The 15,438-nt window shown below is 34.7% G+C and overlaps 1 protein-coding gene across 2 annotated transcripts in view; it reads right to left on the reverse strand.

Annotated features, from left to right (window-relative positions):
- Nucleotides 1–15,438, reverse strand: part of EIF5B (eukaryotic translation initiation factor 5B) — a 64,887-nt gene that overhangs the window by 8,992 nt on the left and 40,457 nt on the right. For both annotated transcript variants that reach the window (XM_010991910.3, XM_031441109.2), the window contains exons 11-14: nt 7,126–7,233; nt 6,580–6,690; nt 5,271–5,338; nt 4,555–4,696 (exon numbers count right to left, since the gene is read on the reverse strand). In XM_010991910.3, the coding sequence (XP_010990212.2) occupies nt 4,555–4,696; nt 5,271–5,338; nt 6,580–6,690; nt 7,126–7,233 (429 nt within the window). The remainder of the gene's footprint in view (nt 1–4,554; nt 4,697–5,270; nt 5,339–6,579; nt 6,691–7,125; nt 7,234–15,438) is intronic.

Genomic DNA, 15,438 nt, shown 5'->3' on the forward strand with positions numbered 1-15,438 from the left:
TTAAATGCAAAGGAAAATAAAAACACATTATACACAAGGAAAAAGAATGACCAGAGAGAAAAGCCAGAAAGCAAAGATGATGAAGGAAAAAAACATTTTTTAAACCTGAAGATTTTATATCGAGTAAAAATACTCAGAAAACATTCTCATCTAAATGGTAATAAAAATGCAAGTCTAAGCAGTGCTCATTCAATAGTGCTAAGCGTACCTTCAAATGCTTATATTAGAAAAAAGGTCTGAAATCAACGATTTAAGTTTCCATTTTAAGAAACTGGAAAAAGAACAAATGAAAACAAATTTAGAAAGAAAGAAATGATAAAAATTAACATTGAAATCAATGACATACAAAATAGACAAATAATAGAAAATATCAATAAAACCAACAACTTTTCTTTGAAAGACACAAATTTCTCTACTGACAAAAGTCAAAAACCTAAATAATCTAAAATTACTTAAGAAATTCCAAGCTAATGTGGCTTTACTAGTGAAGCCTATCAAACACTTAAAGAAATAACATCATTTCTACAAACTCAGAAAACAGAGGAAATACTTCTCAACTAATCTTACGAGGCCATTACTGATATCAAAACCAGACAAAAGATACAAGAAAACTACATACCAGAATCACTCATGAATGCAAACACAAAAATCTTCCAACAAAAAATTAGCAAATCAAATCCAGCAATATATGAAAAATATAATAATATCATGACGAAGTAGGGTTAGTCAAGTAATGCAAGGTTAGTTTAACATTTAAAAAATCAACAGTAAAGAACAAATGGTACTGGAACAACTGGACGTCCACATGCAAAACACTGAATTGAGACACAGACCTTACACCCTTCAGAGGAATTAACTCAGAATGGATCACTCAGCTGTACAACACAAAACTCTCAAACAACCTAGAAGGTAACAGGAGAAAACCCAGATGACCTTGGTTATGGTGATGACTGTTTAGACACAATGCCAATGGCATGATCCATTAAAGAAAGAACCAATAAGCTGGACTGAGTTAAAATGAATAACTTCTGCTGTTACAGAGAGTGAAATGACAAGCCACAAACCAGGAGAAAAGGTCTGCAAAAAACACATCTGATAAAGGAATGGTATCCAAAATATACAAAGAACTCTTAAAACTCAACAGTAAGTAAACAGAATCTAATTAAAAAATGGGCCAAAGAGCTTAACAAATACCTCACCAAAGAAGATACACAGATGGCAAATAAGTACATGAAAAGTCTGAAGGAGTTTTCCCCTCCTTAATGGAGGCATGAGGGGATGATCCAGGACCTCGTGCATGCCAAGCATGCACTCTACCACTGATCTACACCCCTCACCCCCAAGTATGTGAAAAGATGTTCCAAGTCTTATGTCACATGGAAATACAAATTAAAACAAGATACTACTACACACCTATCAGAACAGCCAAATTCCAAAACACAAAACCAAATGCTGGTGAGGATGAGCAGCAACAGGAACTCTCATTTGCTGCTGGTGGAAATACAAGATGATACAGCCACTTTGGAAGACAGTTTGCTAATTTCTTATAAAACACTCTTACCCAGCCATCATGCTCCTTGGTATTTACCCAGGGGTTAAAAATCTTACGTCCATACAAAAACCTTCACACAAGTGTTTACAGCAGCTTTATTCGTAATTGTCAAAACTTGGAAACAACTAAGATGTCCTTCAGTGTGTGAATGGATAAACTGTGGTACATCTAGACAATGGAATATCATTTAGTGCTAAAAGAAATGAGCAATCAAGCCAGAAAAAGACATCGAAGAAACTTTAATGCATATTACTAAGTGAAAGAAGCCAATCTGAAAAGGTCACGTACCATAGGATTCCAAATATATATGATTCTGGAAAAGGGAAAATGATAGAGACAGTAAAAAGATTGGTGGCTGCCACGGGGTGGGACGTGGGCTGGGACGTGGGAGGATGAACAGACAGAGCACAGAGGACTTTAAAGGCAGTGAAAATACTCGGTATGAAACCATGATGAGAGATACTTGTTGTTACGTATTTGTCCAAGCCCACAGTGTATAAAACATCAAGAGTGAACTCTGCTGTAAACTATGAGCGTCGGGTGCTGATGATGTGTTAATGGCGGTTCATCAATTCTAACAAATGTCCCACTTTAGTAAAGGATGTTGATAATGGGGGAGGTGGGGATCGTGTGAAGACGGGGACACAGAAATTGCACCTTCCCCTCACTTATGTTGTGAACCTTCAAGTGCTCTAAAAATAATAAAGTTTTAATAATAAGAAGTGTGTAAAGCCCCTCGCCATGAACAGTAATTCACACTGTTACAGATTAAAGGAGAAAAGCCATGGGAACAAATCAAGAGATACAGAATAAGCATCTGACAAAAATCAACAACCATTCAAGACTTAAACAAAAACACTCTAAGCAACCAAGGAATATAAAGGAACTTCTTGCATTTACAGAAAACTCACAGTCGACATCGTACTTGATGGAGAAAGAGCACTCCTCCCCTAAGATGGAGAAGAAAGCAAGGATGTGTGTCATCACTTCTATTCAGCGTTGTTTTAGAAGGTCTTGTTAGTGCAGTAAGGAAGAAAAAGTTTACAAAGGATAGAAATAAGGAAAAAAGTACACCAGTTTTTATTTGCCGATAACATAACCATGTATATAGAAAATCCCACATGAGCTACAAAAGAAGCTACTAGGCCTAGTCAGTGAATTTAACAAGGTCACAAGATTAAAAAGTCAATATATAAAAATCAACTGTATTTTTATATAAAACTGAGAAACAATTAGAAATCCAAAATTTTAAACTACCATTTACAATAACATTAAAACCAGGAAATCCTAGGAATATGACCAAAACATGGACAATGAAACTGTAACATATCACCGAGAGAAAGTAAAGAAGACTTAAGCAAATGCAGAGACAGACACCATGTTCACCAGTCAGAAGACTCAGTTTTGTTAAAATGTACATTCTCCAAGAATTTATCTACAGATTAAATACAATCCCAATCAAAATCCTGGAAGGCTTTTTGCAGAAACCAAAAAGCTGGTTCTAAACTTTATATGAAATTCAAGGACCCTGAAATCACCAAAACAATTTTAAGAAATAAAACGTTGAAGAAATTAACCACCTCTGACTTTCAAGACATCACTATGAAACTGGAATAATTACAACAGGGTAGCAGCGGCATAAGGGTGGACATCTAGGTCAATGCAAGAGAAGATAAATACTAAGAACAGACACAAATATACTCGGTCAATTAATTTTCAACAAGGATTCCAAAGTAATTCAAAGGGGAAAGTATAATCTTTCCAACGAAGGGTTTTGAAGTGGATCTTCATTTGGAAAAAAGTGAACCTTGATGCTGCTTTACACCACTTAACTTAAAACACAAAAGTTACCTTAAAAACATCACAGATCTAAATGTTGAATATCTATAAACATCGGAGAAAGGTTTCATTAACTTGGAGTGGGAAAAGATTACTTACACAGAAGAAAGAAATTATTCAAAAAATTCTCATTAATTGATTTCATCAAAATTAGAAATTTCTGCTCTTCAAAACAGATTATTAAGAGAAAAAAAAACAGTCCTTGACTACAAGAATGTATCTGCAATACACACAACTGACAAAGGATTTATATCAACAATATACAAAGAACTCCTAAACTCAGCAAGACAACAATCTAATAAAAAATGAGCAATGGATTTTGAACAGATACTTCATAGAGACACCGAGATGGCAGCAAATGAGCACACGAAAAGATGTTTGATGCTATTAGACATCATGGAAATGCAAATTAAACAATAATTTGGCACTACACATTTATCAGAATGGCTATAGGTAGGATTAAGTGCTGGCAAGAATATACATAAACTGGAACTCTTACAAATTGCCTATTTAAAAATGTAAAATGGTACAACCTCTTTGGAAAAGTGTATCATGTTCTCAGAGTTGAACATAAAACTACCATATTATCCAGCAATTTTATTCCTAGATATTTACTAAAAGTAATGGAAAACAAATGTGTACACAAAGATTTGTGTAGAAATGGTCACAGCTGCTTCATTAATAACCTAAAATTGAAATCAATCCAAAAGTCCTTCAACAGTTAAAATGGATGAAGTGTGGTATTATCCAGATAATAAATTACTCAGCTAAAAAGGAACAATCTGTGAGGTACACAACAACATGGATAAATCTGTAATTATGTGAATAGTGAAAAATGCCAGACTCAAAAGATTATACACTATATAATTCCATTAATATGAAATTATAAAATAGGCAAAACTAGTGACAAAAGAGGCCAGTGTGTGTCTGGGGTTGCAGAGGGGCACACTGACTGCAAAACAACATAAGGGAACATTCTGGGAATATGGAGGTACGTCTATATTCTAGATGGTGGTGGTTATGTGTGCATTTAAATTGGTCAACATACACTGAACTGTACACTTAGCAGGAGTGCACTTTCTTAAATGAAAGTTATATTTTTTTAACCACAAAAAATTAAGAAGTATATTTTCAGGATTTACTTTTTCATAAGGAGAGCTTACCTTATTGAGTGCAACGATAAAGGGACATTTTTTAGATTTGAGAAGGTTGATAGATTCAATTGTCTGGGGCTCCAAACCATGCATGATATCAACAACTAAAATGGCAATATCACAAAGAGAGCTTCCTCTGTTTCTCAGATTACTATTGGAAAAGAGGGAAAAGATGCATTAACAGAAATCTTGAAATTTACACTTTCACATAAAGAAACTTAATTTCTTTGTAAAACCTAAACAAAAAGAACAAAATGAAGTACATGCATTAAATGTTAGTACATGCATTAAAAGTACATGCATTAGCCCTTAACTTGCCAAAATGCTTATCTGACAGTGAACTGACAGCAGTTGAAATGACTTAGTTCCAGAAGTTATTCCATTATTTCTGTCAATTTTACTGACCAAGTTTTTTGCGCTAAGGAACATGGCCAAGAGGCAACAGGATAAAATTCCACGTGTAATGGGTTTCATAGGAGATAGACCAGGTATGTATTAGGATTTGCCCTTTCAGAGTGGAAAAGACTTCTATTAAAAAGCAAGTACCTAAATAAAATACTACTGAATTAGCAAGGCACAGATGAGGACTGGTAGTTTGCGGACCACAGATCTCAAAACAGTGCTCAAAGACTTGTGACTGGTTAGGACACCTGAGTCACTGAACGTTTTGGCCTGCGTGGTTTCAAGCAGTCTGCATGCTGACAGAAGATGCAAGTCACTCTCACCTGAAAGACTCATGCCCAGGAGTGTCAATAATCAGCATCCCTGGAATCCGCACGTTCTCTCTATCAAACTAGAAAAGGCGGGGAGAAGCGAGAGCTCAGCAAAGCCAAAACAAAAGCTTCTTTGCAAAACAGTTGTATTCTGCTCTGAAAACTCCCAAATATCACCACTTCCTTTTCCAAATGAACAGTTTTAAAACAGTCAGTGAGTCAACCAGCAAAGCACAATAGTTAATATTGTCATTAATGTCAAAAGGAGTTTTGCAGGAAAAAACTGAAATGAGAAAATATTCCCTTTGTGAAAGTCATATAACTACGATGTAGTCTAAATTTGAGATTATTAGTCAGTGACAAATGGCAGAGCCATCACCTGAGGGTGATCAGCTATAGAAAACCGACACACAAGAAGCAGTTCTCAGAATCCGGAAAATTTATCTGGTCCAATTTTAAAGCAATTCTAAACTCTGAAAAATAACCCGAAGTATGTTTTAAAGAAAATTTCCCAAATCGACTTAAAGTATTGAATCATAATTTTATATCCTCCTTTATTCAAATAATATCATAAACCCTTGATTTTCTGGACAAAAGTACACAAGTGAATGGAAACAATATTACAACAGGCCAGATATGAACATTCTCTTTTAATCCAAAAAGTAGCACTGACCAACAAATCTCTCACACACACAGAAAACTTTTTTTTACTTTATCTGTACTTTTGTCAATCTTCAAATGATTCTCCAAAATCTTATCTAGTGATCTAGATCAGAATGATTCAAATGTAAAACATTTCCAATATGCATTCTGGTTGTCTTAAATCAAAATTCATAATTATTTCCACTTCACTGCAATACAAACAATATAATTCTAATTGTCATATAAAGGTTATCCTGAGAAACTTAATACAGGCCTAATAAAAACTGTGTTTATATATTTTTTTAACTATAATAAATCTAAAATAATACCAGATTTCAAGTTCTGGCAACTGGTAAATATGGTATGGAATATAATGGTATGGAAAATATAAAGCTATGGTAAAGGTGTTATTAGAACACAGAGGGAAGTGGCATATTATAAGTTCAGAATAGTGGCTGCTCTTGGCATAAGCGGGAAGGAAATGGGATGTGAGGTCTCCTCAACAGTTAATGTTTTCTCGCTTTAAAAAAGGGATCTGAAGTAAAACAGCACACGCTAATGATGAATGGTAATAAGCATATGGGTCTGCTGCACTATCCCGTTCTTTTTTCTATGTTTGAAATAGTTCACGCCTTAATTTTTGTTAGAGATGAAAACACATGAAATACAGTGTACTTACATTTTTTATCATCCTAGTTTGTTCATTAATAGCTTCAAGAGGAACATTGGTGGCACCAATTTGCTGCGTGATACCACCTGCTTCACCATCTTGCACATGTGTGTGACGGAGCTGGGATAAGACAGCAGGTTCAGATTAGAACTTGACAATGCAGCAAGAAGCAGAAGCAATAAGACAACAGCAGCTTATTTACTGTAATCACAACTGCCTATGTGTGCTATGGTTTCTATTAGCTTTTTATCAAGTATCATTCACTTATTCAAAAAGTTATATATCAATGCATCCAATTTTTTTTAATTTAATTTTTTTAAAAAAATTTTAGTTGTAGTATAGTCAATTTACAATGTGTCAATTTCTGGTGTACAGCATAATAGTTCAGTCATACATATACATACATATATTCCTTTTCATACTCTTTTTCATTATAGGTTACTACAAGACACTGAACATAGTTTCCTGTGCTTTACAGTATAAATTTGTTGTTCATCTATTTATATATAGTAATTAGTATCTGCAAATCTCAAACCTTCATCCAAAATTTCTTACTTTATCTAGAATTTTTGTCTTCCCTGTGTCCACATGTCCAAGTACACAGATAATCGGAGCTCTTAGCTTTTCCATATTTACGTTTTTACTATGTTCAAGTCGCCGTTTCTAGGAATGGGGAAAAAAAAACATACAAACACAAAATTAAATATATCTCAACCCATATCATTTTCCTTTAAATTATTTTGCCTTTGCAAGAGAATGCCACAACCTGTATCCAAGCTGTCTGTTGATTTAACTACGTAATTGTATTTTACAACGTGAACTGTACAACCTTTGGATAAGGAGACACCTGTTCAGAACAGACTTCAGAGCAGCACTGTTAATTATGAATAAGACTGGTGTAAAGTTTGGGCTCAAACTCTGAACACTTTTCCCACAGTTAATTTAATGGGATATAATGGACGGAAAAGGAATTGATCTTTTTGTCACACTTACTATACAGTACAGCCTCTAACTTAAGTGGGGGTTTACAGTAAAAGAGGTATATTTGGCATTCAAAAAATGTCATTAGAACTTAAGAATTGTTTAAAAAGTTTAAAGCAGTTTATTTCAAAACTTAGTCCAGTGTATAAATGACACAAAACCTTTCAGTTAGGAAAGGGTTTCTGTAAGCCTCAGCCTAAGACATCCAAATGACTTTTCCTACCTTCCTAAAGTACCACTAAGCAAGAGAAAGTTTGTCCTTGAACTACAGTGTGTTTCTCTGTACCATTTACTTCTAAATACTTCAGCTTTCTGAGAGGGGGGAAAAAAAACCAAAACACCTAAGCCAGAAGTTCCTCTTAAAATGACAGCCTTTCAAGTAAAGACTAAAGCTGGCATTCAAATGGGATTAAGACTTTCATTTAAAACTCTGAAATACTGTCATTTACAAAAGCATTTTCCACCTAAGAACAATTTTTATAAGAACTCACTCATTTCTACCCCTAGACATTGAATCTTTCTATAGAAACTGTAATAAGAAAAGTTTTTGGAATGTCAAAAGTGAAAAACATAAGTATTTACTAGCAAAGAGTACTACACAACAGACTCACAATATGTATGACTCAGAAGCAAACATCATGACCTTAGTTAGTTAGAACTTGAGATGCTCGAAACCTGCCTTTCTCTCCCACACTTGGCAGATGGTTGGGATTTTCTGGAGGGCAATTTGTACAAAGACACTGACTCAGAAATCCTACCTCCACGTACTGCCCTGAAGCAATGGCAAGACAAGTATACATAGACGCACAGGTACAACAGTATTTGTTCACTAGAGTACTATTCATAATAGTATAAACTAGTAACCATTTAACCTTCTTCAGTGGAGGGTTTCTTAATGAGTGTCTCCTAAGCCCCAGAGCTGCTTACCTGGTTGCACAGAATCGTGGAGGTAGAGACCTGTCTCCACAATGGAGATTCTTTCTCAGGAAGTCTGGGATGAATGTCAGAAAATTATAGTATGTAGCAAGGTTTCAGAACCATGAAGTTTGTTAAGGACTGAACTGTATCTCTTTCAAATTCATACAATGAAGCCCTAACTCCCAGGGTCTTATTTAGAGACAGGGATTTTAAGGAGGTAATGGAACAGTTAAATGAGGTCCTAGCGGTGGAGCCCTAATCCAATAGGGCTGGTATCCTTATAAGAGAAAGAGAAATCAAAAATCTTTCTCTCTGAGCACTTACAGGGAAAGACCACGTGAGGACTCAGGGGTAAAGTGACCATCTGCAAGCCAGGAAGAAGTTCTCACCAGAAAACCACCCTGCAAGCTCTTTTATCTTCAACTTCCAGCCTCGAGAACTGTCAGAAAATAAATTTCTGTTGTTTAAGCCTCCCAGTCTATAGTATTTTATGGCAGCCCGAGCAGACTGATCCAAAGTTAAATTAGGCTTCTCCTATAAAACGGAATACAGTATGGAGCTCTTAAAGGTGTTGAAACAGGACTTCTTAAACAATGGGATGAGGAGCTTAAGAAATCCTCTCCCCAAAAGAAAATATGAAACTGGACAAAACAGCCAAAACAACCACTTAAAGACTCTAGAAACTGGCCAAAAGTATATAACAAAATGAAAAATATTTAATTCAAGAAATTAAATATTTACTGACTGTCAGAGCAATAGAAGCCTGTGGAGTTTGAGAGGAGAGTGGCTCCATCACACTCCTTTTCCTCCCACACTCCATGGGTAGAAGTGATCAGACAAGGACAGGGGATCTCACACCTCAGGGCACTGTTAAACCAAGAGTGACCCCAATGGCAAATGAAGAGATAAGACTAAAATCACAACCAGACTGAGGTCTTGATACTGATGGGGCAAGAGGTAACCCGGGAGATCAGTTAGAAATTTAACAAGAGGTCTGTAGCACAAGACAGCCAACGTAGGCTTTGGTAAGATCCTACGTATCTCTGGTGGTCCAGAAGGCTGTGTTCCTTGGAAGGCTGTCAGAAGGGACCAAGGAGGTCCTTAGTGAGTAACTCGTTCCTGCCTCAACAAGAGATCTTGTGAATGCATAAAGTAAAACCCAGAGTGGACTAGTAAGCTGTAAGATCCACTGGCAAACAGCAGAAGTCTTACTGCCTCAAGGTATTTAAGCACAGCCACTGACAAATCACTTGGCTGACACTGAGACAAGCTGACTCAGGGGAAAGCCCTAGGAAGCTAGGCGTAAAAATGAAAACAAGAATTTAAAAAACAAAAACTAACAAACAAAACCAAGACGAGACATCAACAGTTCCATAAGACAGAAGCAAAAGACACCACAGAATTAGTTAGTCCACGTGATTCACTAGGCAAATAAACAAAAACAACCAAAACCATCACATTTGTAGGAGCCAACAGAATTCAAGGTGGTCAACAGAAACTATTTCTGAGGGACCTAGATTTTGGACTTAGCAGACAAAACAGGGAACTATGTTCAAAGAAATGAAGTGTGATGATGACTCCATCAAAAGAGGACATAAATAAATGGAAACAAATTATTATTTTTAAAAAAACACACAAACTCTAGAGTTAAAAAAGTTCAGTAACAAATTAAAAAATATACCAAAGGGGCTTAACAGTAGCTTAAACATGGCAGAAGAAAGAATCAAAGTACTTAAGGACAGATTAACAGAAATAATACAGGTTGAACAATGAAAATAAAGAATGAAGGAAAATGAACAGAGCCTCAAGAGAGCTGTGGGACACCCCTCAAGTGCACCAACGGAGTTCCAGGAGGAGAAGACAGAGACATAGGCAGAAATATCTGAAGAAATAATGGCAGAAAACTTTCAAAATTTGATGAAAAACATTAATCTACGCATCTTAAAATAACTCAATAAACTCCAAGTAGGATAAACACAAAAAAATCCACATCAAGACATAGTATTCTAATTAAACTGTTAAAAGCCAAGATCAAAAAGAAAATCTTGACAGCAAGAGAAAAATCACTCACTGTGTACAAGGGAACCCAAATAAGATTAAGTTTAATTTGAATCACAAACAGTGGAGGCCAAAAGCAATGAAATAATATATTCAAAGGACTAAACAGGAGAAAAAACTGTTATGCAAGAATTCTACATACAGCAATGTTATCTTTAAAAAAATAAAGATAAAACAAACAACTCCCAGATTTAAGAAGACGGAGAATTCACTGCTAGAAGATTAGCATGAGAAGAAATATCACAGCAAGTTTATCAGGCTGGAAGTGACACCACAGGATGGTAACTAAAAGCCACAGGAAAGAAAAAGGAGCAATGGTAAAGATGGTTATATAGGTAAATATAAAAGGCAGTAAAAACATATCTTTTCCTGTTTTCTTCTCTTAAAGGCTGATTTAAAAGATAACTTTACAAATAATAATTCTAAAATTGTATGGCTGGGCTTGTAACACATAAAGATGTAACAAATATGACAAAGAGCACAAAGGCACGGCGAGGAAGGGACTGGAGCTACATTACAGCAAAGAAATGACACCAGCAGAAACTCAAATTCATAGGAAGAAATGACGAACACCAGAAATGTTAATATTTTGGTTAGTATCAAAGACTATAAATATATTTTTCTCCTTTCTTCTCTTAATTCCTTTAAAAATATAAGATCAAATAAGACACTAATAACACCACTGCATTACTGGGTTTATAACCTGCATAAACAATATATATAACAATAGATAGTATAAAGGAAAGAGATGAATCTATACTAGAACAAAATCTCTGTACTTTACTAGAATTAAGTCACTAATAATATAAATGAGAAGATAAGATACGTAACTATCATGCCTAGAGCAACCATGAAGAAAATAACTTAAAAAAAAAAAGACATGCAATATGTAGAAAACAAATAGCAAAAAGAGAAAATCCAACCACATCCATAATAATTTTAAATGCGAATCAATTAAATACTCTTAAAAGCAGATTGTACGACTGGATAAAACAGCAAGATTCAAGTGCACACTGTCAACAAGAGACACACTTTGGATTAAAAAACACAGACATAAACTGAAAAAGACACCATGCAAATGGTAACCATAAGGGATGACGTGGCTATATGAATGTCAGACAAAAAATGTTATTAGAGATAAGAGAGACACAGCTATACCCTCAAGAAGATATAACAAGTATAAATACATACGTACTTAACAAAGCTCCCAAATACATGAAAATAAAATAGAAAACCCTGAGGGGAGAAATACAATTCAACAATAAATTCTGGAACTTCAATAGCCCAATCTCAATAATGGATAGAAAAGCTACACAAAATGAGAAAGTGTATAGAAAATTTGAACAACACTATTAACCAAACTGACCTAACTGAACACCAAATCCACCAACAGCAGAATCCACATTCTTCCTAAGTGCACAAGAAACACTTTCAGGAAGAGGTCTAATGTGAGGAATAAAAAAAACTTAATTATTTAAAAATGACAGGAACTATACAAAGTATGTTCTCTGACCACAATGGTCAGAATTTAGAATTAACAGAAGAAAGATAAGGAAAATCCACAAAATTTATAAATTATAACAATATACTTCTAAATAATGCACAGGTCAAAGAAGAATAGTAAAAGGAAAATTAGAAAATGTTTTGAGCAGAATGAAAATCAAAAAAAAAAAATTCATGGGATGCAGCTAAGCATACTTGGAGGAAAATCTGTAACTGTAAATGCCTGTATGATATGAAGAAAAGAGGAAAGGTCTCAAATCAATAAGCTAAGCTGTCAACTTAAGAAATTAGCAAAAAAAAAGAGGAAACTAAACTCAAACTAAACATAAAATAATAAAGAACAGAATAAAAAATCAATTTTCACAGTAATTATTAGAAAGACAACAATGACTGAGAAGACTCAAGAGGAAAAAGGAAATATAAATAAGTAACAAAACAAGAAACTGAATTAGTAATTTTAAAATCCTGCCATAAAAAAAGCCTTATTAGTAAATTCTGACATTTAAAATAGGAAATAATATAATCCTTCACAAACTCTTACAGAAAACAGAGCACTTCTCAGATAATCCTAGGAGGCTAATATTAATCTGACACCAAAGCCAGTGAAACACATCATAACAAAGCTACTGATCAATATACTTCATGGGTATAGGTCACAAAGTCCTCAACAAAACATTACAAATGAAATCCAGTAACATAGAAAGAGGATTATATACCATAGTCAAGTAGGATTTATTCCAAGAATGAACGGTTGGTTGAGTATCAATTAATACCTCAAACATTAATACAAAAATGGGGGGGAGCCCATCTCAATAGATAAACAAAAAGTATCCACACCCACTCATCAACAGAAATTCTCAACAAACTAGGAAAAGGGAACTTCCTCACATTGATAAACGGTCATCTGTAAAACAAACAAACCCAAAAAAACAAACCCACTGCTAACATCATAGTTAATGGTGAAAATCTGAATGTTTTCCCCCAAATATTGGGAACAAAGCGTGTATGCCTGTTCTTACCAGTTCTATTCAACAATGTATTGTTCTAGCCAGGGAAATCATGCAAAAAAAAAAAAAAAAGAAAAAGAAATAAGCAGTAATGAGATTGGAAAAGAAGAATTAAATTGTCTTTGATAGATGACATGACACTGATTACAGAAAATTCTAAGCAATCCATGAAAAATTACTGGAACAAAAAAATTTCACTACAGTTGCAGGATACAAGATCAATCTATAAAAACCAACTGCATTTCTTCATACTAACAATGGAAGATTAAATAAAGTGACCCCATTCACTACCGCATCAAAAACAATAAATATACTTAGCAATAAATTTAACAAAAGAATTACAAATCTTGTACACTGAAAACTACAAAATATTGCTGGAAGAAATTTTAAAGGATCTAAATAAATGGAGAGACAGACTATTTCCATGGGTTAGAAGACTCAATATTAATAAGGTGGAAATTCTCGCTAAAACTGATCTACAGATTCAATGCAATCTCATCAAAGCCTGAGGAGACTTTTCGCAGAAACTGACAAGCTAACCCTAAAATTTGTATGGAAAAGCAAGTAACCTAGGATAGCCAAAACACTGTTAGAAAGGAAAAACAATGTTGGAAGACTTACATTTCCCAATTTCGAAACTTACTGTAAAACTATAGTAATCAACACAGTGCGGTACCGGTTTAAGAACAGATAAACAGACGAAACAAATAGAACTCAAAGTCCAAAAATAAGCCATCACATTTCAGATCACTTGATTTGTCAACAATAACAAGGCAATGGGGGAGGAGTAGTCTTTCAGTGACGCTGGTTAAAAATTCTTTTTAAAAAATGACTTTAGCCCCTTACATCATACATAAAAATTATCTTAGATCACAGTACTAAAGATACTAGGAATGAAAAGTATAAATTTTTAAAAAGAAAATATAGGACAAAATACTCATGGCCTTGGATTAGGCAAAGATTTCTTCAGTATATCACCAGAAGCAGGCTCTACTAAAAAAAAGTTTAATACACCAGATGTTATAAAATTAAAAATGTATGCACTTCAGAAGAAACTATTAAAAAGTGAAAAGAACTCTTACAACTCAATAATAAAGACAAATTACAAAATTAAAAACAGACAAAAATTTGAACAGATGTTTCACCAATGAAGATTATAGAAATGGCCAATAAATATACAAAGAAATGCTCAACATGATGGAAATGCAAATTAAAACCACAATAAGATATATTACTTCACATCCCCTAAAATGTTTATAATGGAGAAGACAGGCAATAATAAGTATTAGTGAGGATGAAGAGAAGGTAAAACCCTCAACTGGTAGGAATCCATACTTGTGCAGCCACTCTGAAAACCAGTGTAGTAGTTTCTGAAAAAGTTCAACACAAATTTACCACATGATCCAGCAATTTCACTCCTAGGAATATATCTAAAGGAAATGAAGACACATTTCCATGCAAAGTCTCACATGAGAAATGTTTCTAAGAGCACCACTCACAACAGCCAAAAAGTGGAAAGAACTCAAATCTCCTTTAAATGGTGAATGAATAATAATAAAATGTGGTAATTTATACAAAAAAAATTACTTATTGGTAAAAAGGAACAAAATACTGATAGAGCTACTACACAGATGACCACGCTTAAGTAAAATAAGCTAGACACAAGAGATCACGTGCCATATGATTGCGTTTAAATGAGATTTGCAGAGAAGACAGCTCTGGAAAATAGAGGGAAAATAGATTAGCAGCTGGCTGGGGCTAGAAATGGGGAATGACTGCAAATTGGCACAAGGGATCTTCCTGGGGTGGTGAAAATATTCTAAAGTTGAGTTGCGGTGATAGTTGCAAAACTCTAAATTTACAAACTGTCACTGAGTTTGTACACTTAAAATGGGTCAATTTTATGGTATATAAATCATATCTTAACAAAACTGTTAAAAAATTGTTGAGCTAACAAGGTTCATAGCATACTATTAAGTGGGAAAAAATAGTATGCATCCACAAATTTATTACCTAATTTTTAATTAAAAACTTTAAAAACTTGAAGCTCATACCCAGATCCACCAACAAGGGTAGTTCTTATTCTTGTCACCTCACAGGGGGATGAGATAACAGGGAATTTTTACTTAATGATTTACACCCATTTTGTTTTTAAGTCATCAAACACAGTATACTAACTGTCTCTCACAGAGAGGTACAGGGCAAGGGAGTTGGCTGAGTAGGTACTGTGGGAAGAAGCAGAGTCACAGCAAGGAGAAGGGAGGGGAATACTACTGACATGTAGCGGGTGGAGGCCAGAGATACTGCTCAACATCCTAAAATGAAGAGGACAGACCCCCTGCCCCCACAACAAAGAATTATCTGGCTCCAAAATGTCAACAGAGCCAGGGTTGAGAAATTC

The sequence above is a fragment of the Camelus dromedarius genome, chromosome 33 (genome assembly GCF_036321535.1).
Source record: "Camelus dromedarius isolate mCamDro1 chromosome 33, mCamDro1.pat, whole genome shotgun sequence".
In the NCBI taxonomy this organism is placed as follows: Eukaryota; Metazoa; Chordata; class Mammalia; order Artiodactyla; family Camelidae; genus Camelus; species Camelus dromedarius.